The sequence below is a fragment of the Manis javanica genome, chromosome 1 (assembly GCF_040802235.1).
Source record: "Manis javanica isolate MJ-LG chromosome 1, MJ_LKY, whole genome shotgun sequence".
Classification (NCBI taxonomy): Eukaryota; Metazoa; Chordata; class Mammalia; order Pholidota; family Manidae; genus Manis; species Manis javanica.
The window spans coordinates 63,470,414-63,497,900 of record NC_133156.1 but is presented as its reverse complement, the minus strand read 5'-3'; the positions used below and the strand labels follow the sequence as shown (position 1 = coordinate 63,497,900).

Below are 27,487 nucleotides of genomic sequence, written 5' to 3'. Positions count from 1 at the left end.
CTTCATCTTCACAAATGTGATTTAAACTAAAATAAAAACACTGAAATTGTGTAATGGCACCAAACCTAGGGTACTGCAATATCAGGGTTGAAGGGGTCTTGGTCCAGGTCAAAGGAAGGAAGTATTTGTTGAGGCCAAAGGCCAGTCAGTAGGATGGTATATTATAGTGAAGCCCCTTATAGTAGTAGTAACACTTGGATTTTTTTTAACAAGAAAATGGGAATAAAACAGACAAATAGAACTAAGGCATAGATTAAATGCCTGGGAATACTTTAAAATAGCATTTAAGGATTAAAATCAAAAGGAAAACCTCTGTCAAATGTCTATTCCTGTTGCAACAATTTGGGGGTAATTCTACACTCTTGAAGTGAATCTAATTGTGAGAGCAAATGTCCATGACTTCTTAAGGAAGAAACCCAGAGATTTTTTAAAAGGGGAAGGCTATGGCTTATACACAGGAGTCTGCATTAGTGAGGTCTCTCTGGTGAGGGGACAACAGGATGTCACACACCTTTCAGTCCAGAAAGGGTCTCTGCAGAGTAAGTTAAGGATCCTGAAACATCAGGCAAAGGTAGGAAGTTCTCATCAGCCCTTAATGCTTGATAAGAAACTTCACCAACCAGGACACTAGAACTCTGGTTAGCAATACATTCCAAGGCAGAAATGTCTATTTAGCAAAATAATATGGGAAGAAAAAACAAAGTATTTTTCAGAATTTTGGATACCCCCCGCCCTCAACTTTTTTTTTCATTTTTAAAACAAACTGCATTTCAAACAACTTACTTAAATATTAAAAGTTGATGAGATAGGTTGCTCCTACCCAAGACATGAACTAGAAAGAACCCAGACTCTTAAGAACCAGGACTCAATTTTTTTTAGTAAAGTTAGGACAAAACAACCTACCCTATGGATTCATTATGAAAATTAGCTAAACAGAGCCTACCTACCATGTCTAATATTTATGCTTCAGAAATGGAACGATTTTCATAATGTACAAATGCATTTTTTAATGAATCTTATTAAGAAGAAATTCTGTGTGATAATCGAAGGAAAAGAAATCACAGTGGCTTGCAAAATTTTCCTTCCTGACAGTGAATGGCTAAGAGGTAGTATCTTTCTAAAAAGATAAAAACCTCCCCACTCTAATATTTACTACAAAAACTGTATGCTGATTATAAACAAAGACTACAAGATGGAATAAAGTGCCACATCCAGGCATACAACCTTGTAGTAAAAGTAGTATTAATTCAATTTTATTTGAGTTAATAAAAGTTCCCATCACATTCTTTCACCTCCTGAGGAGATTAAAACACTTCTAAGATTTTCATTTGAATGTGTGTCAGTCCTAAAAGGTAGTATAAAATCAAGCAATGATGGAAAGCAACCATATTTCCCCATAACTTTGCACATAACAAGAAACATTTTTTTCAAACATTTATCAATGCACAAACAGTAGTACTGAACCTATAATTTAGATTACTTTATAGGAACATAGCAAAGTGATTTAAGTGACTTGTCAAGGTAATGTTACTTGAAATATTACAATCTGAGAGGGAAAAAAATTAGATCCCAAAAATTATAAAAATGAGCTTGACATTGATCACTTATCAAATCCTAAGGCAGATTAATAAAAAGATGGCATATGAGCAGTTGGAAAAGGAGGTAGTATGGTTTCCCTAAGAACGAGGCAATTCTAGCTAACTTCATTTCCTTTCTTGCTTTAATAATATTAGCAGATTAGGCTATTTCCATAGGCAGTGCAATCTGTTGGCCAAACATAACAAGATTTCTGATGGTGACCTTGTAGGATAGATGAAGACACAGGAGCACCCGACTGACTGGTAGCTGCTTCCCCAACTACACCCGCGTGCTGATTAATGGATCAAAGTCACCCAGGGGGGCAGTCCAAAGCAGCATTCTGAAGAGGGTCTGTATTGCATCCTGTTCTAGTCAATATTTACCAGTAATTTGGACCAAGCCACTAACTACCAAAGGCCTGCTTCATCAAAAGGCTAAGAGAAAGAATCAGAATTCATAAGGACCTTTACCTCAGTGAAATTTAGTAAGGATGAATGTAGTCCCTCAATTAGGTTACGAAGAAATTGTGTACGTAATTATTAGGAGTGGCTATGGCTTATCAGCAATGCCTATAAAGTTCAGCGAAAGACAACAATGTGATACACTTGCCTAATGATGGTAACAATAATAATAATATCGACATATACCAGTCCCTAAGAGTCACATGAGAATTATTTTGAAAGTTGGCAATAGTGCCTCTGTACCCTGCTCTCATCAGACTACAAAAGAATTGGGTTTAGTTATGAGAAACATTTTAAGAGAAGGATTGAAAGAGCCAGTGCCAGGTTGGTCTGGAGTTGATACCATGTATGATCTAAGAAAGCAATGAAACCTGAGGGAAGATATGAACAGCTGGCCACACAGAAGAGACAGGACCTTTCTGCCTAGTTTCATGAGTGTGCTACTTACAGAACATTTGGGTGACTCTCTTATCACAATGAAATCCATTCCCTGTAGGGGTGCTGAGAGGCTCCAACTCTGGAAACAGTGGCTGTGTGAAAATCATATGACACAGTTATAACAGGATTTTGGCATTACCTCAGAGGTGTATCATTGCTCTTTCCAGCTCTTATTTTTTTCTACCACATTTATTCTATTAAGGAAGAATCAGAATTCTAAGCTTTCTAATGCTTAACAAAACAATTCATTTTCTTTCCAATATAATGTGGATATAATCTATCAGCATTCAATTTACCTTCTGAAATGGGTGAGGTCTTTGAACCTCTTGGAAGCCGTGAGGAATCTTCCTAATCAGCTTGATAATACTCCCATGCCTGACTTGGAGGAAGCTACTGAAGAGAGTCAGACTTTAGGTCCTGGACCTCTGACAGTTTCTGCAGTCCTGAGTCAGTGTGGAAATCAGGCTCTGCTAAATACAGGCAGGAGAAGGCAGGGACTCCTTCAGAGCCCTTCCAGAAGGAGTTCCTCAACTACTTCTGTACAGCTGGGCTCCCTGTGAGGGCCCTCCCTAGGAACTTAGATCACAGTTCACGGACTGTAAAGACGTGCTCAGGAGCCTATTCCAGATGTCCTTCATAACCGTGTTCTCTGTCAGGAATGCTAAATCCTCCACCAGTTACAGTATAAAAGTGAAATGACTGCACAATTAAATATTAGAAATGACCACTGAGTATATCCTGTTTATTGTTTATGATTTACACGGAAAAAGATGGACTGGGCTTGTAGAACAATAAACCAATCATTATATTTAGACCTGGGCTTTTGAAAACTTCCATTCCATTTAACAGTTCATATATGTTTAACAGCTTATATGTAAATCCAAATCACAAATAACCTTGAGAGTTAATAGCTTAGCGATAAACAGGAAACACAAAAGAAACCACATAGATCTACCTTTAAATATTGGCATTCATATTACATGAAAGAAGAAAATGTTTAAAAAAAATAAAATTATTAGGTCAAATCACTTAACACAGAGAAATAAGAGAAACAGTATTTTCATCAATATTTATTCTTATTACTAATACCTTCTTCAAAAGGATCCAAACAATATTTCAAAGATTCAAACAATATTTTGGTATCTGAACTTGTCAGCCTCAGCTTCTACCAGCTTGTTAAAATGAAAATCTTAAAATATCAATCTTCTTTAAAAAAAAATGTTTTAGCCAATTCTTATTCAACTTTTTCTCCTTCATAGCAGCTGTTTATAGATAATAGGGAGCCAAGAATGAAGGACAGAAACAGATGGAAAGCAAAAAGTACAACAGCTATCTTAACTTCAGCTCTCAACACTGCTCGTTGAGTTTGGAACCAAAACCTCTTAACAACTGGCAGATAATAGTTAAATCTTAACAGGCAAAAAAGAATATTTTCTTTGGGACAGCTGCTATCTAGAAGAAAACCAAGGTCCCTTAATCCTGCCTAAATATAATGTGGCTTACTACAGAGAAATCTGTAGCAATATCAGTTTAACCACTAAGTGTCACAACTGATCAATATTATTTAAAGGAAACAAACAACAACAAAATCACAATAGTCACAAATTTCCAGAAACAAAAACAAAAATATCACACTAGCCACAAATTTCACAATATACACATGAAAATTTTAATCTGATTTGACTCCTTGACTCTAACTGATCATCAATGAAATATAGTATGGAAAGATCACAGTGTAGAAAACAAGCAAATTAGTTTATAGAACAGTGACTATATACATCAGAAGGAAAACATGCCAGCTAATGCAACATTAAGGCCTGATTGTAAGCATTTCCAAAGTCACAGAAGCCCCAAAGATCCTGTAAATTACAAAGTCACCACATTACATGCATGCAATATTTAGTTTTGTTTTACCCATAAAATGATACACAGTATTTTGCTGTAAATACCAGACACATTTACAATATATGCAAAAACTAGAATGCAAGTGTTATGTTGCTTATATTAAAGCCTCAAATGTGCCAACAGTGAAAATTCACTTATTCTTAATGAAGAAAAGAGATGGAATATAAACACTGAGAAATTACACAAATAAAATGTAGTTTTATATTTGGGAAGCCATATAAATATTCCTTTTATGTGTCCAAACTAAATTATCAATGTACTACTTGGATGTATGTACATTTACTATGTGTTTTACTATTTAACTTGCTCATATGTGGTATTCTAATACCCATCATTCTCTGGTGTTGATATCAAATCACATCGGTAAATTAAATTATTATGCCCATGTTTGAGCATACTTGCCTACTGGGTATGATTACCTAAATGGAAAGCTGTACAATTTTAGTTTGGGGTTATGTAATTACAGAGATGACCCAGGGGTCAAATTCCTATAAAGATTAAAGAAAGCTGATTTTTCTCACTTATGTAGAAGCTTGTGGAGAGAACTTTTACAGGGTAAATCCAAGGTCAGGATCTCTTTTTCTCTTTTTCTCTTTGAGAAAGGAAAATAAGAAAGGAACTGTGTTACATGTTCAGTTCTAGTCACACAGTCCGTAGGCAATCATACAATCTACTTACTCCCTTCTTACCATGGCTTAATTTGAAACTACCTGTTCCTATTTTAGTTCCAGCTGAATAATTTTACCACAATAAATTAGTGTAAAGAAACAAATTACTGAAAATGTAGTATGAACAATACTTGTTCAGGAATACTTTAAAGGAATAAACATGGCATAGTAAGGTTTAGATATGTTTTAAAAAATATGGCCAAATCTGTCCTATGCCCTCATCAATTTTATGCTTTATATAAATTAGTACAATTAAACTTCTAGTATTTTTAAGGATCAGATTTTCCTTTGGGATACAACAGAATGAGCATTTAAATAATTTATGCATTTTTTCAGACTTTCCAAAATATTTTAGAACCAAAATTACCTTAAACTACCTATTTCCAATATATATTAAACAAATGTGCCATGAGTTTTCTGGATCTTCACGTATAATCTTGACCAATAGAAAGGATTTCATAAGGCCATCTACTTCATCTCTTTGTACCAAACTCTGAGCACTAGACTGTTCATATTCTTTACCAACCTTACCTTAAGCACCAGCCATAGTAAAGCATCCAAATGCCTTACTAACTTAAAGTACATACACCATTAAAAATAATAATTTATTTTATTACCTATTTCAAGGGGATTAAGTTTAGATTTAAAAATTTTGTGATGTTCTAGCAAAAAATTTTAGCCTTTGTCTGGTATTCTAAAAAGTCCTAACTTTAAATAAAGATGAAGGAATAGACACCTTTCTAAAAAAAAAAAAAATTCAGTTATTATGAACCAACAGGTTCTGATGTAGCAAAGGGATCAATCAATGAAAAAGCATGCTTTAGAATTATTTTTATTTCCAATAAAACCAAACTTTACCACTATTGTGGTCACAGTCTTCACATATGATGCAAATAGGATGGTCTAATCATAATCACTTAGTGGCAGTACTTCAGACAAAACCAGTAAAGTGTGCCACCATAGATGATCATTTCCTCTGTAGAGTTAGTTGGTAAGCTTGACTTTACAGTTAATATCAACATATTCAACTAAAGAAAATGGATGCACTGCTTCAACATTCAGCTTGAAAATGTTTAGTAGTTTCTGCAAACCTAAGTTTAGTTTAGAAAGGTTAATATTCTCTTTCTAAACAATGGCATAGACTCTATATAGCATTTTTAATATATGTATATATAATTATTTGCACTCAGATTTAGAAGGAATTTGCAGATTTACTTGGACAGACTGATCTCATTCAAGTGCTGAGGTTTAGGGGGCTTCTGCAGTGCTGTCGCTGGCAGGTGGGGCATTGCGTTCAGGCTCGGAGGCGGCAGCTGGAGACGCGTCAATCACTGCAGGTGGGAAATGACGGCGGCACACAGGGCATGTCCCTGACTGGAGGGAGAAATAAAGCAAGCTCATAGCCAATGGAAGGCCTTAACTATTACACATATCTTAATAAGAAAAGACAGTATCATTATCCTAAACACAAATCAAGTAACCTAAAACAAAAACCAAATAAACTTCAAACCCACACAACACAGAGGCAAAATTATGATGCTATTTCCTTTTCATCCCAGTCAGACTTTCATTTCTTCAAAGGTAAACAGTGTCTCTTAATCATGTTTGTATCTTTTAGGGCATTCATTTCATCATTTCATCTTACCGAGTATTAACTGAGAGTCTTCTACATTTCTCATTCTGCACTGGTCCTGCGACAGAGGGTTAGCATGGAATTACAGGGCATGTCCTCACTAGAACTGAATTACTGTCATTATTTTATATTTGTTGCCTGTATTAGAGAAACCACAGTCCTAATTAATTCATGTTATGTATTACACTGAATCATCCCACTAGGACCTCCCTTATGTATACTAAAAGAGTCATTCCAGTGTAGCACAGGTATGTCAAAGAGACGGACTTCAGATCTTCTTTATTAGCCATATTATTCCTTTTAAAAAAGATATGGGAAAATAATGAAGAAAGAAAAAACAAAGATATGGAGAGTTATATGCCCTCTAAATCATAAATCAACTGAAGGCCTAGGAGGGAAAGTGGGATAGAGAAAGCAGGACAGGGAAAGCAAACTGGGAGTATATTTTAGGACCAATGGAAAATTATAGAGGTGTCATCTGGTGATAGCGTATCTCCTTGCATATGTTTTTTTTCCCCAAAGAAATCTCCCTGTTAAAAATCAGGGTGAAGAAATTATGCTGCTGAAGGATGAAGATTTGTATCTTGGGAACCTTCTCTCTAGAGGAAAGGCTTCACACTAAGCTGTTTTGTAACAGGAGACTAAGGAGATCATGAGTTATAGCAAAGTCAATGATAATACAAGGTATACAGTTATGTTTATAATTGAAGAATTTAATTCAGAAAGCATTTATTGCACACTTGCCATGCAGCCTGGGCCCTAAGAACAACATTTTAGAGTCAGATAGATGAGTGTGGTCTTGCCCAATCACATACTAGCTGTGTAATCTTGGACAAGTCACAATCACTGGAAAATGGGAATAAGGATACCAGGATATCCCAGAGTTACTGTGAGAATTAAATAGGAAAACACATGAGTCACCTGCCAAAGCAGGCACACAGACACTGGATTCTTCTTATGGCACAAATACTACTGTGGGAGTTTAAGGAAAGGAAGTATTAAGGATATAAAAAATGGAATTTAAACTGGACCTACCTAGATCATCTACTCTTACAGGCGGTCTACAGGAAGACCACAGCAGGCTAAGCAAACATGAGCTAATATACACAGGAGCAAATATGCATAGACAGGCTGGGGGCTAGATCACAGCAGGCCTGGAAAGCCAAGACAGAAACTAGTTTTTATAGAGGAATAGTGAATAGTGAACATTTCTGCATTGGATTTTAGAAATTTTAAGTGGAGTTTTGACAAAGATGGCAAAGATGAAGAGGCAGTAGAAGGAGAGCAATAGCAAAGGAAGAGCAAGGAGAGAAAAGGACGGAGGGCGGGGAGGCAAAAGGGAAGGAGTGGTTGTGGTGAAGAGAGGGGGCTCCAACCATAGGTAAATAATGAGCTGAGAAAGTGATCTGGGAATTTCTGCTAAACTACATGTAAATATCCTTTAGGTAAAAACAGAATTCACAGAGAAGATATAAATAAAACTTTTTCTTCTTAAGTAGTTCAAATATAGTTAAAAATTATTAGGTAAGTATTTAAGAATAGTATATAAAGTCTGAATAGGAGGTACTTGAAAGGTTATTAAATATTTTTCATATATTTTCAGAGACACCAATCCATTTCAGCAGAATATCTGTATGGAGTATGATTAAAGATATAATTAGCTTTATCCTAAAATGATTTCATCATTTTTTGAAATGATTAAATGTCAAGTAGTTAGTGCTGTCTATATTGTTTTTTAGTCAATATTAGTAAAGTAAAATAGTTTGATATTATCATTAATCTATAATTATTAAAAGGTCACCAACTTCTAATGCTGAATTATAAAGTACTACAACTATGTAGCTAAAAAAATAGATTCAAAAGATATTACTATCATCAATTTGTAGGAAAAACTATTAAAATATTAATTTTAAAAAAAGTAAATCTAAAACTCACCTTCTGTAGCCAAATTGAGACACAAGGTTTGTGAAAGAAATGGTGGCAGGGTAACTCTGTCGCTATATCATCCTTAATATACTCACTGCAACAGATTGGACAGCATTGCTCCTGACCAATAGCTGAAAACAACAAATAATTTGATCAATCCCACAAGTTCAATTTTGATAATACTGCAAATCAACATATTGACTCATAGATGACACCTATGAAAGACAAAAGAACCAGACCCTGATTAACTGGTGAACATATTTCTGTCTAATACATGACAGGATTTAATAAACACTGCTTTGTAATACAGTGGACTTAGGAACATTTGTCCCACCTTATCACTTGATAAATTAAAAATATTCTTCTATTAGGTGTCAGAATCTGGTTTCACAGAAAATCTGATGAAAGTTTCTAAGAGTCAGTATTTTATATTCTACGTGCACTAATTATATACTTAAACAAATCATATGTCATGTTTTAGAGATCAAATATGTCCTTACCAGTGTGATCTTCAAGCACAAGGGTCTCTGGAAGACCATCAATACTTTCCTTACTGGCTGGTGGATTGGCCACCTCGACATCCACTGCAAGAGACTCTAAATGTGCCAGGGCAGTCTAAAAAAAGAAGTCACAGCTCCTTGTTAGAAAACACCTCAATAATAAAAAACTATTTTTAAGGTGTCTTATTTGTAAGATACCATTATTCTCTCCTGTTAGTTTCCTTTGTTTCAGCCCCCTCTCTTTTTTATCTCCTTCCAACAGGGACCATCACCGCTACCAACAAACCAAAATATCAAAAAAAAAAAAAAAAAAAAAGCCTTACTTTTCACAAGTGCAACAAAAATATATCTTGTCTCAATAACTATCTACTTATCTGTCATATTTATATTTTCAGAAGAGTGGTTAGCTCTACCAACTTTCAGAAAAGAAAGCACTTTGGGGGCTCTCTTGTCCCCTCTTGGCCTGAGCCAGGAGCTCTGTCCTCTTGCTTTCTCTCTAAATAAAAGCCTCTGCCTTGCTCTCCTAAATTAAAAAAGAAAAGAAAAGAAAATACTTTGCACAGGTTCAACTCATGAAACAAAATGTGACGAAGATTACTAGATGTTCAAGGTATGTAAGCAAGTAATGCATTCCTGAATGGCTACATTTACTACTGACTTAAGAGTCAGCACACTGACACTACTAGATTATCTGGACTGTGGACTTTACTTACAGGTTCAAATGTTTGTATAAAGTTACTATTGAAACAAGGATGGAAAGAACATAAGGTAATATGACCATCTAGTCTGAGTCACCCTCATCCTTTTGTAGCTTGATTAGCCCTTCTGGGTACAATTAGATTAGAACCACAGGCAGGACTTCTATTCACAAGACACTAAAGATGTAATCAACATACATATCCATCAACAGATGAATGGATAAACAAAATGTGGCTGATAAATATATAACCAAATTCAGAATACTCTGATACTGTAATAAGGTGCTATGTTAACCACTTTTTCAAGTATAAAGGTTAAAGGAGATGAGTATTAAAAATAACTGTAGCCACAATAATTTATTAATGAATATGAATACAAAAAGAGGTAAATTGTCACATTAAAAACATAAAAGGGCAAAACTAAAAAGGTAAGCATTTTTGTATATCAAAGTTATTAGCATAGAATACCTGTTTATAAAAGCCTCATGATAATTATAAAGCAAAAATCTACATTAGATTCACAAAAGATTAAAAAGGAAGAAATCAAAGAATACCACTGCAGAAAATCAAGTTGCAAGGGAGGGAGAAAAAAACAAGGGAACTACCAAACAGCTGGACAATAATTTATAAAATGGCATTAGTAAGTCATTATCTATCAATAATTGCTGTAAACATTAAGTAGATTAAATTCCCCAATCAAAATACAGTTGTTGGATGTGTAAAAAAATAGGAACCAAACTCTATGTTGTCCATTAGAGACTCTTATCAGCTGCAACGATACATAAGAGCTCAAATGTAAGGAATGGAAAAAGATACTTCATGCAAAAGAAAATGAAGAACAGCAGGGCTAGCTATCTTGTATTACATAAAATAGACTTTAAGCCAGCAGTGGTAATGAGTAAAAAGGTTATTATATAATGATAAAGGATCAATTCACTAAGAGGATATAAAAATCAAAAATAAATAAACACCAACCATCAGAGCATCTAAGTATATTAAGCAAATAAAAACAGATCTGAAGTTTGATTAAACAACAATATAATAATAGTAGGGGACTTCAATACCTCACTTTCAAGAATGGATAGATTATCCAGACAGAAAATCAAAAAGCAGACATTCGACTTGAACTATACTTTAAAGGGACCTAACAGGCGTGCACAGAACATTCCATATAACAGCAGCACACATATTTTTCTCAAGGGCACAGGAAAATTCTCCAGGGAGATGAAATTATAGATCATTAAACAAGTCTAAGCAAATTTAAGAAGACTGAAATCATACCAACGATCTTTCCTGACCAAAATGGCAAGAAACTAAAAATCAAGACCAGGCAGAAAACTGGAAAATTCATAAGTATGGGGAAAATAACATACTCCTGAAAAATCAACGAGTCAAAGAGTAAGTCAAAAGGTATCTTGAAACAAACAAAAATGGAAATGAAAATGCCAACACTTATGGGATGAAGCAAAAGCAGTTCTAAGAGGGAAGTTTATGGCAATAAATGCCTACATTACAAAAAAAGAAAGATCTCAAACAATCTAACTTTATAACTCAAGGAACTAAAGAAAGCTAAGCCAAAAGTTATCAGGTGGGAGGAAATAAGAAAGATCAGAATAGAAATAAATCACTAATCATCAGGGAAATGCAAATCAAAACCACAAATACAACTTCACATCTGTTAGAATGGCTATCATAAAAAAGACAAGAAATAACAAGGGTTGGGGAAGCTGGAGATAAGGGAACCCTTGTGCACTGTTGGAATGTAAACTGGTGCAGCCACTATAGAAAGCAGCATGGAGGTTTCTCGGAGAATTAAAAATAAAACTATGATATGATCCAATAATCCTACTTCTGAGTATATATCTAAAGGAAATGAAAGCAGGATCTTGAAGAGAGATCTGCACTCCCTAGTCAAGCTAGGGAAACAACCTAAGTGTCCACTGACAAACAAATGGGCAAAGAAGATGTGAATATACACAACAGAATATTATCTGGCTACGAGAAATAAGGAAATCCTGCCTGCTAAGAGAAGACAAAGAACAGAAATAATATATGATTTAATTTTACGTGGAATCTAAAAAAGCTGACCACAAAGAAATAGAGAGTAGGATTTTGGTTGCTAGAGGCTGAGAGGTGGAGGAATTGGGGAGATGTTGGTCAAAGGATACAAACTTCCAGTTATAGGATAAATAAACTGCAAATCTAACCTACAGCATGATGATTACAGTTAACAACATTGCATTACATACTTGAAAGTTACAGAGTAAATCTCAACTGTTCTCACCATAAGAAATTCTGCCATGATACTTTCCCTGTACATAATAAGTATATCAAATCAACACATTGTACACTTAAATTTATACATTGCTCTATGTCACTTATATCTCAATAAGGATAAAAAAAATGATACATACATAACAACATTATTTCAGCATTAAAAAGAAAATTCTGACACATGCTACAGCATGAACGAACCTTAAAGGCATTACGCTAAGTGTAATAAGCCAATCACAGCAGAATAAGTACTTCCGATTTCACTCCTATGAGGAACCAAAAGTAGTAAAACATAGAGACAGAAAGTAAAATGGTAGTTGTCCTTGGCTGGGGAGAGGACAGATTGGGGAGTTACTGTTTACAATGGTTAGAATGGCAAATTTTACATTATGTGTTTGTTACCACAAAAAAAAGTTAAAAAACTAGGCCTTCCAAGTAGGAGGAGCATTCTGCCTGACAGTTAACACTGTGTTCTCTTGGATGGCAAACATCTTTTGTATATTCCTCAGGATCCAGTCTAGACAGTTAAGCAATGAGTAACACCCCAAAGAGGACTCATCACAATTAATAGTTAATAAAATGAACACTAAGTTTGAATCTGGATTTGCAGAGAGATTGCAAAATGAAAGATAGTACACCAGTAACTGAATTATTGCCTCTCATCTCCAAGTTCATCTTCCATTTCTGCTCTGTGAAAATAGATCTGGACTTTTTAAAATAAATATTTTCCTGTCAGCTAGCATGACCTTTATTGTTAGAGGGATCTGGAGAGGGAAGGACTTTGCTTCTTGCGCTAGGCAGGCCCTTACAGTGGGTGAGGCTTCCCTATTGGGAGCTTCTCCAGCACCAGGCTCCTCCAGTGTGAGAAGCTTCTTTAGTGCCTGGCTCCAGGAACATATGCAGTTTCTCCAGGTTCTGACTGCCGCAGTATAACATGGCCAGAAGCTTCCCCTGGCACTCATCGTGGGTGGTTCTGTAGCAGTGTGCTCCCAGTTAGCCACCTCCCTGTGAAGTTTCCCCAGCACTCCAGAGTGCAGATTTTTACCAAGTTCTGCCAGCACCAGTAGCACAAATACTTTTATAAGAACTATGGCTGGGTCCTCCCCAGTGCAGTCTGGTATTTGGCCCTGGGGTGGAGAGATGGAGTATGTCTCTGAATCCTAAGGCCATTCCTACATCCTTTAAAGTTTACTTTAACTGCCTACTAGCCAATCCCTCATTACTCTAACCTACTATTGTAGTTAATAATTATTCACACTAAACTTACTCTGTTCAATTTATTTTCTCTCATGTGACTGAGCCCAGACTGATACAGAACTGGTATCTGGCATAGTCCTATGAAGCAAGAATCGGATTTGGGGATTGCTTTGGTTGGCCTTTGGGCTTGGGCTTGCAATAGTGCAGATAGGGACAGGATGCTATCAATCCATGGACTGTAGTGTCATCACAATTAGTCAAACATCACTGTGGTTGACTGCAATCAATGCCAACTAAAATACCTGTCCTGGGAGTTCAGGTGGCTGCTAGACTTGATGTTCTGTCACAATGACTTATAAAAACTGTAATGTGGGATGGATTCTTTTGAGTGCCTTTACAAGTTTACAAAGAGAAAATGACAAATTCAGGCTCATTAACTCTCAGACCTCAGAGCAAAGCGCAGTGTAAGAACCAGAGAGTATCCGTGATAACCATAAAAAAAAAACAAACCTTGCTTCTGAAAATCAAACATACAAATTTAGTTACGCAGATTGCTGAGTTAAAAAGAGAGTTTAATTCTTAGTCTTGTCAAGTTTCTGGAAAGTTCTGTCATTGATTGGCTAAATCAGGATGGTGAAAACTTAGAATTGGACACTTGGTTTATCTCAGATGAAACTACTTTGAATCTCCAAGTTACTGAGCCTCCTTTTAGCAGTAGAGGTAGCTGACCTGCCACAGACCAGCTTCCTTTACTTGAAAATCCTGTGACAATCTCACTTGGAGTATATATATCTCTTAGTACAGCTATGCCCAACGTTAAATTACCAGATTACAGCAGCCAAAAAAGGCAGGGTGACTAAAGACACAGGCTCTTCAGGAATGTAGGCTTGGGTCACTTCACCACATGAAGAATCCCAACCAGCTGAGATTCTTGCTAAATTCAGGGAAAATATGAAGTGGGTTATAGAAGAAGGAAGCCATAGCTACGGAAAAAAGGACTAGTAGATTTGCATATTTTCTATCTGCTTGTTGTAGGTATGTTTATTTGTATTTGCTAACCAGTTTTCCTTTCTCTTTCCCATTTTTATTTTTATAGCAGTTAAGTTTACAGTTTAATCTTTACATAAGAGAGTATTGAAGTTGACTGACTGAATTTGTGGAGTAATTAGTATAGCCAAACATAGGCATGAATCTTGGGGCTGTTCATCTGTTCATTCTGGAGAAAGGGTGAAAACTTGGTTTGTAAGAATAGCTGTTTATTGTTCGGTAGAAATATAGCTGCATTGTTGTTGGATGGGAGTTCAAATGAGTGTAGAAAGCTGTATATGGAATCCAAGTGGTCAAAGGAATGGCCTGCTCCAATTATCTATTATTACTCCTCAGATCCAAATTCACTGTTTCTGTCAGCCCTTGGAAAATGGATCTGGGCCAATATGTTCCCTTGTGGGCTGTCATGATGTTAAACTTTGTTCAGAGGATGCTGAAGAGACAATGCAGAAGGAAAAGGGCTTTGCTTCTGATCTGGTATGCCTGCTTGACAGGCTTTTGTGGCATGTTTAGCTTTCTCTAGCACCAGACTCCTGTCATGTGTCCAGTTCCTCTAGCATCTAGCTTTTGCAATGCACATAGGCCAGCAGCACCCAGGGGCCCTTCAGTTTCCCCAGCATCACCTTGGACAGTTCTGTAGCAGAGTGCTTCCAGCGGGACATCAGCCTATGAATAGCTTTCCCCAGCAGCCTACAAGTCAGATTTTCAGCAAATTCTGCCAGTGCAGCACCACAGTGACATCTCTTAGTCAGTGAGCCACAGCTGTGCCATCTCCATCAGGGGCTGGACCCCAGCCCTGCAGTGGAGTGGGGACTCTTCCTTAGGTGACCTTAGCCCTGCTGGTGTAGCTGTTCCTTATATGTGCTTTTTCTGTATTCTTTAGAGTTATCTTTATTCTTTACTAAGCAACTCCTTGTTACTCTAATCCTGTTGTAGTTGATAGCCTTTATATTAAACTTTCCCATCAAGAGATAGGAAATGGAAAGAGCCTGTTATTTGTCTCTTCTTTCTCACATAACTATACTCAAGAATCCTAGGGACTCTTCCAAGTCCCTGTGTATTTCTCAAGATGGACTGTAAGATCTCACCTGTGCTAGGTATAAACAAAAAGAACGATACTAGTTATAGTCAGTTCCATTTTTGGGAGGTTATTCTAGGCTAACTATGCTTTGATACACATTTGTATCAATGAGTTCATTATTCTTTTCTGATGATTATCTGCATTTTATAGTGCTAATAGCTGGAATTTCATATATGTAATAATTGTCTTTGTACTGACATATATTTAAGGTGATCTGGAATCACTTATAAACAACAAGACCAAGAGACCATTTTACAGCTACTGCTATGAAAATCTATAAAAATACAAAAATCTATCTACATCTTAGTCAGTGTATTTTCAAAAGTTAGTCCAAGTGTCAGAAAGACAACTAAACAGCCCAACTGAAATAGATCTAGGTTTAAAGCAGCATAATTCTTTGTCGGTACAAAACTTAGTTACTGCAGAATAAAACAGAACTTAGTTTTTAAACAATGAAGATTTCTAACAAATGACTTAATACTTATTTTGAATGACCACTGAATCTACATTTGCTAGATGATTACTAGCTGGCTGGCTGCTGATCTGAATGTATCTGTGAACGTAGCCATTTACTGAGAGCTGACCACTACACCAGGTATTCTGCCAAGTGCTTTAACACACTCACAATTACCCATGCGGTAAATTTTATTATTCCTCCTTTGTAGATGAGGACCTGGAGCACAGACGTTAAGTGCACTGTCCAAGGTCACACAGCCTAAATGAATCTAACTCAAAAGCCTGAGCTCCTGCCTCAAGTACTACCTTCCTAAGGCCTGTACCTCAGTGTATATGAGGTACATGGGAAGACTTTCACAGCGGTCCAGGCCATGGAGAGTCCTAAGACAGTCAACTTCAGTCACCCTTCTTACCTAATGTTTTCTCAAGCTGATCTAACAAAGCACTTTGGTTGTCGAGGTACCACACTGGTTCTTTGTTCCTACATATTCCTTTTTATAATAACCTTTCCCCCACTTTATAAATAGAAGCATACTTCTTACTGTTCAAAGCAGCAATATGAACAAACTCTAATAACTGAATAACAAAGATTTATAGGTGGTTTCCAATCATTTGCTTCCAAAAAAAAATTGGAGGAGGATCTAAACACCTTGTCAAGTTGATGTTATTTTGGCAAATAAATCAGAAGAATTGAGTGACAATGCAATATTATAAACTCCTTCCATCCTTATTATTTATGTGTACAAAGTTTCTTACACTTACATTTATAAAGACAAAAACCAAATAAAATATATACTTGACTATGTTTCATTCTAGAAATAAAATTCAGTCATAAAATGAGGAAAGAAAAAAAGCTTCTATCTCATTAAGACATGCATTTCCAGTAAAATTTATTTAATTATTTGTCAAAATGGTTTTGATCAATTAGATACTACTGATGTTTTTAGCTCAATCTAAACCAATGTTTTTACACTTAAATTGTTCAACTTATTTTTACTGCAAAGAGGTATGACAGGGTAAATAGTATTACTTAGGATTTAAGCTAAAAAATTTTAGCTTAAACCATAAAAATGTGCAAGAGATGCATTTTTCTTTTCAAAATTTATTCAGAAGTTAGTAAAAACCTTTAATACCCATTATGAAAAGCTAAACATCTTAATATTTCACACTATTCTCTCTCAAATCTGAGTCAGAGATATGAATCAAATGTTTACTGCAATATTTTCACCAACAGACACCACCTGAAAAATCAGTCCAGTACTGGAAAAATAACAGAAATGAAAAAAACTACTGCCAAAAGGAGATAGGGATGTTAGAGAAAATAAATAAATAAAAGCACTAGTTTGTCTTATTTTTATTTCACTTAAAGAGTATTAAATCTAAAAGGAAATAACAAATTATAAACTATTTCAGCTTTGTTCTTCAAATGATTAAAGAGCATACTACACATAGAAAAATAAACATTTCTAGGGAGTGACAGGAAGATGGAGCTGCAGTCACTCTCTAGGGCTGAAACACGTCTTAGTCAAATTCAAATAAAGCAGAGCACTAAAGCTGAGGAGACCGTTAGAGCTGTGCGGACAGAGGCACACCGCCGTTAATTAGGAGCAGAAAGAAAGATGGGGAAGAGTAACCAAATCTGGCAGTGACGCTGGGCTCCCTAGGAGCAAAGACCAACAATGTGAGGACTGTGAGTTTCCCTGGACATACTAGGTTCTTTCTTGCCTCCTGTTTTCATCCACTCTGCTAGTGCCTTTACCTAGTATGACCTCTCATAACCCATCTCTCTGGCTTTTCTTTCAAGATGCCAATCAAACATTACATTTCCTGTTAGTAACAATAAAGGTTTTAATTTGTAAAACTTCTTTTTTAGGATACCTTCCTATTATAGGGGACTTATAAACCACTAGTATAATAATGGAAGACTGCTTAAGCATTGTGAAACCAGACTGTAGAATGGACGTATTCCATTGTGGTCACTAAAAATTTTTTTAGCTCAAGGAAGTTAGTGATCCTTAATCATTACATACTATATTTCAGATATAAGTTATCATGCTGTGCCATTATTTCATATGTCAGAATTTGGCAAGGAAGGTTAAATAATCTGCAAAAAGTCTCAAGTGCATCGTGGCTCATGATGCTCTTTCTGACTTTTCTCTTAGTACACAGTAGTTCTGCTATGGTCATTTTAAGAAAAACAGACCACAAAGCTAACTAGAAGCAATGATCTCCATCACACACACACACACACACACACACACACACACACACCACAAAGCTAACTAGGAGCAATGATCTCCATCACACACACACACACACACACACACACCACACAAAACTAAGAGAAATGATCTCCATCACACACACACACACACACACACACACCACAAAGCTAACTAGGAGCAATGATCTCCATCACACACACACACACACACACACACACCCCACAAAGCTAACTAGGAGCAATGATCTCCATCATACACACACACACACACACCACACAAAACTAAGATTAATGATCTCCATCACACACACACACACACACACACACACACACACACACACACACACCACAAAACTAACTAGGAGCAATGATCTCCATCTCACACACACACACACACACACACACACCACAAAGCTAACTAGGAGCAATGATCTCCATCACACACACACACACACACACACACACACACACACACACACACACACACCACACAAAACTAAGAGAAATGATCTCCATCACACACACACACACACACGCACACACACACACACAGTGATGCCAAAACAGAGAGCTAACTTAAATGCATGTGCATGTAAATAGATATGTTCATCTATTTATCTACCTCTACCACCTAATTTATGAACCCATGAATTTTCTAATCTCAGAAAACTTCAAGATAAAATGCTATTGTAATATCCCTGAAAATTCTCACATTCATTTTTTATTCTTTCACTTTTGACTCATTCACATTATTACTGTTCCTCTACTTTGGAAATCATTTTGGAAATAGTGACTTAAAGAAAACACTTCTTACAATTTAATCCACTAGTACAGTGGAAGCTCCCAAAGGTGCAAATGCCTGGGCTTTTGCTCTTAGGCAACAAATATGAAAAAGTATTTGTATTTTAGTCAAGTAAGTTAAAGAAAACGAGGCAAACTTAGGCACCAATAAACTGTGCCACATTTATTAAAGTGTGTATGTGTGTGGGGATGAGGGGAAGTAAATTTTCTAACTGCATTAAGCAGAGAGAGAATATTTAGAGGTCATGAGAACAAAAAAAGGGATGTGATTTGTAATATATCCTTAGAGATCTCCAACTCCATTTCACAAACACACCTGTATATGTGCATAAAATATTCAGATGTACAGACTTGTATTAATTCAATAAAGGAAAAGTGTATTTCCTAAATGTAAGCAAAACATTTTCCATTATGCTGAAAAACTGGGAAATACTGTAATTTTCGTTGAACTGACAGGATGTCAAGTGTAATTTATATACATAGACTGGTGGCAATCACTGTTCTGTAACTGTCATGAAATTTACGAGAAAATTATTTACCTTTTCCTAAGAGCAGTTAAGAAAAAAAACAAACCTTTAATTTTTATCATTTTGCATCCCAGCAACTTTTACATGGGCATTAGTCACTAAAATACCTCCATTGCCTGGGCTAAGCGTTCTTCTAATGCCATGTAGGTGAGGAACTGCGGATCCACATAAGAAATAGCTTCAGCAACTCCCAGTCCATCAGCAAAACCATCAAACAGGCTGGGAAAAAAAAATTTGAGAAATCTTTATGGTAAAGACATAATTATATTAGCATACTGATAAGTCATAAACATACTACAAACGGAAAACCTTAAAACATTTTAATATTGTGTAGTGAGGGGCTCAAAGAATCCGACAGAAAAGTTAAACACTAAGCATAAGGAATTAAGTACCACCACCTCCCCAACAGGCTGCCACACGTACTGCACAAAATCTGCAGGAAAATTCTTTTCATGTATCTAGTTCTAACTTTGGCCAGGACTACTATGGCCAGGACAAAGGTTGTTTTCCCTCCTAGTTCTTTCCCTTAAAGTTCCCCTTCCATTTTAATTTTCTATCTAAATTTAGGTGAGAACATGATAAAGAGAATTATAGCATTTATTTTAATTCTATCATTACTCAAAGCCTTGGTTTTATGGGCTTAAAAATATTTTATTTTCTCAAGTCTTTCTCATTAATCTCTTTTTTGCTTCTAAGAAATAGGCCACTTTCATTATCATTTCGCTTGAAAACTTAATAGCTCATACTGTTCATTTTTATTATATTTTTCCTAAAGGACTGCAAACCCCTTGAAAAAATCATTGTCTTAATCTGGCCCTAATCTCATTCTAGATATACACAGATTCCCCTTTTCATCTAGTCTTGGAAATACTAAGTACTTCAAAATTTGGAAATGGTAAATAGTAATGTCCTCAGTCCTCTTCTTTTTAATCTTGCTTCCCTGAAATTACATTAAAGTCCATTTCTTCAATTATCTTCTCTGTAGTAATTCCTAAACTTCTACCTAATTCCTGAGCTCTTGACCTACCTTTTTAGTTTTCTGTGGGGCATTCTGCCTCAATGAACTCCCACCACCTCATATCCAAGATCTCTAAAACTGACTTAATTTTGTCTTCCTACAGGCAAATTTCTGTTAACTTCTGTGTTCCTATCAGAACTTGATTATCATGGCCAGAAACATGCACTGTTACACAAGCTAGCTCAAAACAATTTTGATGCCAACTTTTGTGCCATCGTTAAAATGACAAAATATATAGCTAACAGATAAAGAAGTAGTCTTGTGAAGAATATATTATAGCTCAGCAGTATCTAGAAATCAGCAGACCTCCATGGTACAAAGGAACAGACATTCTCATACAATCACAGATTTTAGAATTAGAATTAAAACTGAGAATTAGTGAATCTAACCTCCCTTGCAATGACAGAATTCCTTCATCTAGCACTGAGATGTAGTGCAAAGATAAAAAGCTCTGATGTCACGGATTTACTTCACATTTAACTGAGTCATAGTTAAAATATGAAGAATTTATTTAACTGTTTCTTCATCTATAAAACAAATTAATTAAATAGGCGTATACAGATCCCTGGCACAGACAAGGCACCAGAGCAGGCTTTCAAGAACAATAGAACTACTCCCTCCATGTAGAAAATATACTGCCTAATAAGTGGTAATTGCCAGTGTAGGACAGCCCTGTTAAAAGTTTGAAACTTAGGTGAAGTAAGTGTTCTAGTTCTGCCTGCTGAAACCACACAATCACAATCTATGTCCACTTTCTCTTTGTATAAAATGCCCTTCAAATGGTTAGAATCAACTGTCTCCCAAGAATTCTCTTTCTCTAGGCTGAACAAATCTGAACACTCAAAGCATGATACTGGTTATGATTCAGTCACTGAAGAAAAATCAGCTAGTATCACTCATTTGGCAATTACCATGGTAGTAACTGCTTCAGAGAAGAATCACTAATATTCTAAAACTACTTGATAGAAGTTTTTTAAGAAACAAGTTATTCACATAGTCTCAAAGTATCTTCCCACTAAACATCTATTAGTTATAAAGGGAAAAAATAGCAACTGTACAGTGAAGAAATCTTAAAACATCTTAACCAAGTGATGAGAATTAACATCACTGGTAACAGGACAATTTGGCATCATGTGCCTTCTGATTAAACGGAGAAGAACAAAACATCACTTCTATGGTGTTCCTAAAAATTTGTAACTTGTATCTATTTATGATATCAGACAAATCCAATCTAAGGGTTATTCTACAACAAATTGCCTGTACTTTAAAAAAATGTCAAGGTTAAGAAAGACAAAGACAGACTGAAGATATGTTCCAGATAAAAAGAGAATAAAGTATAATGAGTGGTCCTGGATTAGACCAGAGAAAAGTTTCTCTAATGGCATTAGTGGGACAATTATAGGTATTTGAATAAGGTCTGTAGATTAGATAAATAGTACTGTATCAGTGTTACTATCCTGATTTGACAATTTTACTGTGTTAAATTTAAAAATGTCCTTGTTTTTAGGAAATTCATTCTAGACTACAGGTAAAGAGGCATCATGTTTACAACTTACTCATAAATTGGTCAGAAAAAAAATACCATAAATAGAGAGAAAAAAAGGAGAGAGAATGACAACACAAATGTGGTAAATGTTAATATTTAGGGAATCCTGGTGAAGGAAATATGGAAAATTCTTTGTACAATTTTTGTGACTTTTCTGTAAGTCTGAAATAACTTCAAAATAGTTTAAACAAACCTGTTATTAAACCATGGTTATATCCACACAAAACTAATTTCTCACAGCTTTATTAAGTTAATAATTATAACCCCAATTTCTTACAGGAAGATAAAGAGGTTATCAAAGGTAGTTATCAAAGGAAAAATACATGGTATAGTTGCTATTTCTAAATCTAAAACCCAGGTTTTCACATCAACTCCTATCACACCAATCTACGAGATACTCTCTGGGTATTGTGCAATACTTCTGTGACTTTGTCACAACACATGAACTTTTGATAGAGCACTTTTTCTATTTCCTTTAAACTAAAATAAAGAAACAAAAAGCTTATTTTTTTCCTAAATGGTGAACTGGGGAAAAAAGTGTCAAATTTGGCTTTAAAGAAAAGAATTGCTACTGCTTGTTTGCTATGGCTTTTTCATTTACTTATCAATGTGACATTCTATTTTAATATGTAAATCAAACCATATTTTCACCTAATCAACCTTTTAGCTACTGCCACATGTATATTAATACCACATAAGCAAATAAGGAAGTACTGCCATATCTAAGTAAAATTAAAAACTTTCGTCTTAAAATTAATTCTAAAATTATTTCCATATGAAAAAATACTTTTAAGTTCCTCAAATTTTGAGAGAATCAGCAATACCTCTAAAATCTTAATACAATAGCCATATTCAGAAAGATCATCAATGAATTAGAAGCTACAATAAAAGTTTTCAAATTTAAAACATATCAATTATTCCTTCAAATTTTCACATGGAACAAAGCTTTTTGGAAAGTTATTTAGAAATATTTATCAAGATCTTAAAAGACAGCACTTTTCTCAGTAATGCACCTCTATTAATCTGTCCTAAAGAACTAACCTGAAGTATCGAACAAGTTTAATGAGGGGGGGGAGGGGATTAAGTTCACTGCATTATTTCAAAGGGAAATGATCAATTAAATTTTAGTGCATCTATAGGATGGAGCATCTACATAATGGAGCTATAAAAAACTGTTTTTATAAAATTCTGAAAATGTGCAAAAGAAAAATTTCATCGTATGAAACCGTAATTGCCTCCTAACATGCATAGGTAATGCTAAACAGACAATTCTGTCATCTGCTCAGCACTTTGAGGATTTACTTTGCATAATAGAAGAGAAGATGTCAGAATCAACAAGTTCAGTAAGAGGGTAACAGGCAGACAGAAGAGAGGGAGGAAAAGAAGGGAGCACCAAGATCGGCAAGACTAGGACTAAGCAAAGCCACTGATTTTTGAATAATGTTTGGAGAGCCCAAAGATGGGTTTTGGAGAACAGGAATTTTAAGATGGAATTACCAACTGTGTGGCTGTGAAAAGCTCCATTTCTAATTCTGCAAGATGGTAAAAATGGTCAGCAAAGTCTGCTTTGCACACACAATTTTTGTTTTTTACTGGGAAATAAGAAGAGGAAAGATAAGGAGGATTTCAAAATGCTGATTTTTGTATCTGGAACAATTTGGAGAAGGATAAAGAAGTAACTGCACATAAAGAAGAAAAACAAAAGTGACAAAGGATGCTTTTAAAAACTTAAGTTCTAAAAAGGTGCAGAGTTACCACAGAATATGAATAAGTTTTTCTTGACTTATTTTTTCTAAATTTTCTGGAATGGAATTTTAGCTGGAAAAACAAAAGACAAATTCTTAAAAATGTATCTGCAGAGACGAATACAAGCTGTATTTTTTTCCAGAACAAAAAGGGATCAATTGGAACAAACATCCTTTCTCCATCTCAATAATTAGCTGCCTTGAAAGGGTCCAACATTTGAAAGACAAGCAAATATTTATAAAACAAATGAATTCTGACCATTACATTATAAGATGTAACAATTCTATAATTTGCTTAATTTATATGCTATTTTTATTTGAAGCTTACTATTTTTTGTCAGTATAAATTTAATACTTTAAACATCTCTGGTAAGGTACAATTACAGTTACCATATTTTGCGTACAGGGAAGGAAAATTATATTCATATGATTCTTCTGATTTAATTACAAGTTCTTCAAGTAGTATTCATCAAGCATCTTTTTAAAAAGGATTATTCTATATTCCATTTAGCATACAAAGCTAAATTTAAAAGTCAGAAACCTTAGCCCACGAGTAGATAAATAACTAGAATATAAGGTAATAAGCATCAAGAGAGCTAAAGGTCAAAGAAGGACGTGGTTACTGACTGGACTAAGTAGGAAGGAGTCCATGCAGCAAGTGACATCTGAAAGGAGCTTTGAAGGAGAGGAGGATGATAGATGCAAAAAGTCAGAATACTTCTGAGCTATAAGAGATTCAGTCTTCCTTATTTAGAATCATGAACAAGTTCTACTCAATGAACAACTGAGCATGGTAATAGCACTGTGCTGCGTACCTCCAGTCCACATCTAAGTCTTCACTCACACTGGAGTCATCCTCAAGATTATTGTTACCATCCAACATGAAAGCCTCTGGCTGTGCAAACTCATTGGCAGGCTCATTTCCCTCATCACTGCTGCTTTCATTGACTTCATTGTACTGTAACCAAGGAATTTCTCCCTCTTCCAAGGACGTCTGGTCCCTAATGCAAACATTTTAAGGGAAGAAAAAAATATTTTAAAACGTATCTCAAAATTGTTCTTTAAAGAGTTTTAAGTAGTACAAGTAGATTATTTATGCTTTGAGCTCTAAACTCTTGATACTTATATGATTCTAAAAATCTGCTTTCTTGAACTATAAAATTATTTAAAAAGGGAAGAAAATCTGTTACAGGATCATACATATGTATAGAAATGACTCCTAATTACATAAGAACCTATTTAGTTGATATACAAATGATCTATACTCCTATATTTCCTTTCTTGCTAAAAAATCACAAAAAATTCATCTCAGACAATCTGAATTTTTCATACTGCTCTTGATTAGTTTCATTTCACACAAACAATAAAATCCAAACTCTTGTGTGGCCTACAGACCATTCCCTACATAATATATGATGTACACTTTCTCCTTGGTGCTTTTTTCCGACTGTTACCTCTGACCACTCGGAGCACCCATTTACTATACTTCCACTCTTCTTCGTACACTTGGGGGCACATGGAGATCATTTCCATCATGGGGCCATTTGCTCTACCTGAAATGTTCTTTCACCACATTTTTGAATAGTTACATCCTCCTTGATACTCAGGTCAGAATAAACATCATGTCTCAGAAAGGCCTGTGGTTTCGACTGCTCAATTGAGGTACCTCTCTAGCATTGGCTACCACGTCACTGCTTATTCTCATTATAAAACCTACTTTTACTTACCATTTTCTTATTTACTGTTAGTCTTTCTCCCACTAGAAAACAAGCTCATGGGAACAGACACACACAAACTGATACAGATAAAGAAAATAAAGAAGAGATAAAAGCAGCCTCAGAAACCAGTGAAAAAGGATTATTCAATACATATTGGGACAACTGGGTATCCACCTGAATGGAGGGAAGTTAAATTTCTGTCATTATTTACCTTTAAGTAAATTACAAATCTGTGTTTTAAAAATGCATGTGTACTCTCCCACATAAAACAATAAAAAGTATTAGAAAAATTATGAAAGAAATTTTACAAAAATCTCTGTCATTCTTAGCATAATACAAAACCTTGAAGCCACAGATTGTTAAATTTCACAACACACACATTAAAGAAAATACTTATGGAAGAGTCAAAACACCAAAAATTTGGATACCAAGAACAAATTGAGAAAAAATTAATTTTAATACATAAGAAACAGAAGGCATTTCAAGGTTGCAATGAACTGAACAAAAGGTACTTTATGAATTTTTAAATAATAAAATTATACTGGTTGCATTTTCTTACTCATTTTATTTCACAGAAAATGCCTAGTATATCAAAAGGAGATTAAATATTAGTGCACAATATTGGCAAAGTTGAATTTTAGTTTGGATTTTAAGATAAGAAATAACATAAAACAACAATTCATATATTTCAACTTTAAGAGAAGCTCTGATTAAAATTCTATTCATTTTAATGTGCAAATATAACTTTGGGGTTAAGAACACTGAGGAAAGAGAAGACAATGTCCACATATAAGAATTCACACATTTTAAATACACAGAAACAGTATCTCTTTACCTAAACTTATAAATGGTTCTTTAATTTCAGGTCCTAAACTACACTTCAGAATAAAAGGTTTATTAGATTTAGTGTCTCAGATAAATTAGCATAAGAAAACATGCTTATTTTGTTAAAGTTTAATGTCTAATATATAAAGATAGTGGATATTTTCCTTTCATGCATCATAATTAGGTCCAATGAAAAATTAAACCCAACATGGATTTAAAATACAAAACCAACTAAAAATCCCTAAGCAACAGATCTTTGTGCACACTTTCTTCAGAGCACTTGCCACACTGTATTGTTAACTCTCCCAGACTGGGAGCTTCACAAGGGCACACAGTGTTCTCTTATCATTGTAGCCTTACTCCATGTAACAGCTGCTTGGCACATCATAGGTACTCTGTATGTGCTGCTAATGTGATAATAAATCCTTGAAAAACTATCTTTCAAAAACAAATAATTCAGAGATTAAGCCTAGAACAGTCCTTGGGAATTCTGTTGTTCTAATATACTCCAAATAAAAACTGTATTTCTTTTTCTTATTATAGAGACATCAAAATGACTGTTCTATGTACTTCAGATACAAACATAAAAGTCAAATATGTTGGTGAAAATGAGTTAATTTAAGAAATAAATATCAACTTAAGGGTTTTTAAAGAAATTCACATAAGAAAACTAACATAAGAAACCATTCTGGTATAAACAATTTAGAAGATGTCAGTGATATTCTTCTAATACGTAAGCATTCAATACACCCTGGCTACATGTTTTGCTTAAACATTTAATTCTGTCTTAATGATTCATTATAACACAATTATAGAAACAGAAAATAAGTGGTATATGACATAAGCTTTCAACATGTTACATAATGTTCATATGTAAAATTCCTACTGTTTAACACAAAATTTACCAGGCTAGTAGAGTGGCACTGTGCTGGACCAGACTTAGCTTGATAGTACAACGAAAGGAGTTTTGCTCTTTAAAAAAAAGATTCTGAACAATAGCTAACAACAGAAACAAATGTCCCAATGGGAACATAAGCATATAATGTAAGTTTAATTGCTTTGAAAACCTTGACAATATTTCAAGCAATATCTAAGTTTTCTGTCTTTCTCCCTATACACACACGTCACACACATACCAAATATAACACACTCACAAAAACTAAGACCTTTAATGCTGTTTTTATTTTGGTAATTCAAAAACCTACAAAATGCCATTATAAT

The 27,487-nt window shown here is 35.0% G+C and overlaps 1 protein-coding gene across 1 annotated transcript in view; it reads right to left on the bottom strand.

The window, feature by feature from the left end:
• Positions 1 to 3,189: 3,189 nt before the first annotated feature.
• PJA2 (praja ring finger ubiquitin ligase 2) overlaps positions 3,190 to 27,487 on the bottom strand; it is a 61,776-nt gene continuing 37,478 nt past the window's right edge. The window contains exons 6-10 of the mRNA XM_017642312.3: positions 24,539 to 24,724; positions 19,522 to 19,633; positions 9,110 to 9,224; positions 8,619 to 8,740; positions 3,190 to 6,424 (exon numbers count right to left, since the gene is read on the bottom strand). Coding sequence (XP_017497801.3) covers positions 6,299 to 6,424; positions 8,619 to 8,740; positions 9,110 to 9,224; positions 19,522 to 19,633; positions 24,539 to 24,724 — 661 coding nt within the window. The 3' untranslated portion in view covers positions 3,190 to 6,298. The remainder of the gene's footprint in view (positions 6,425 to 8,618; positions 8,741 to 9,109; positions 9,225 to 19,521; positions 19,634 to 24,538; positions 24,725 to 27,487) is intronic.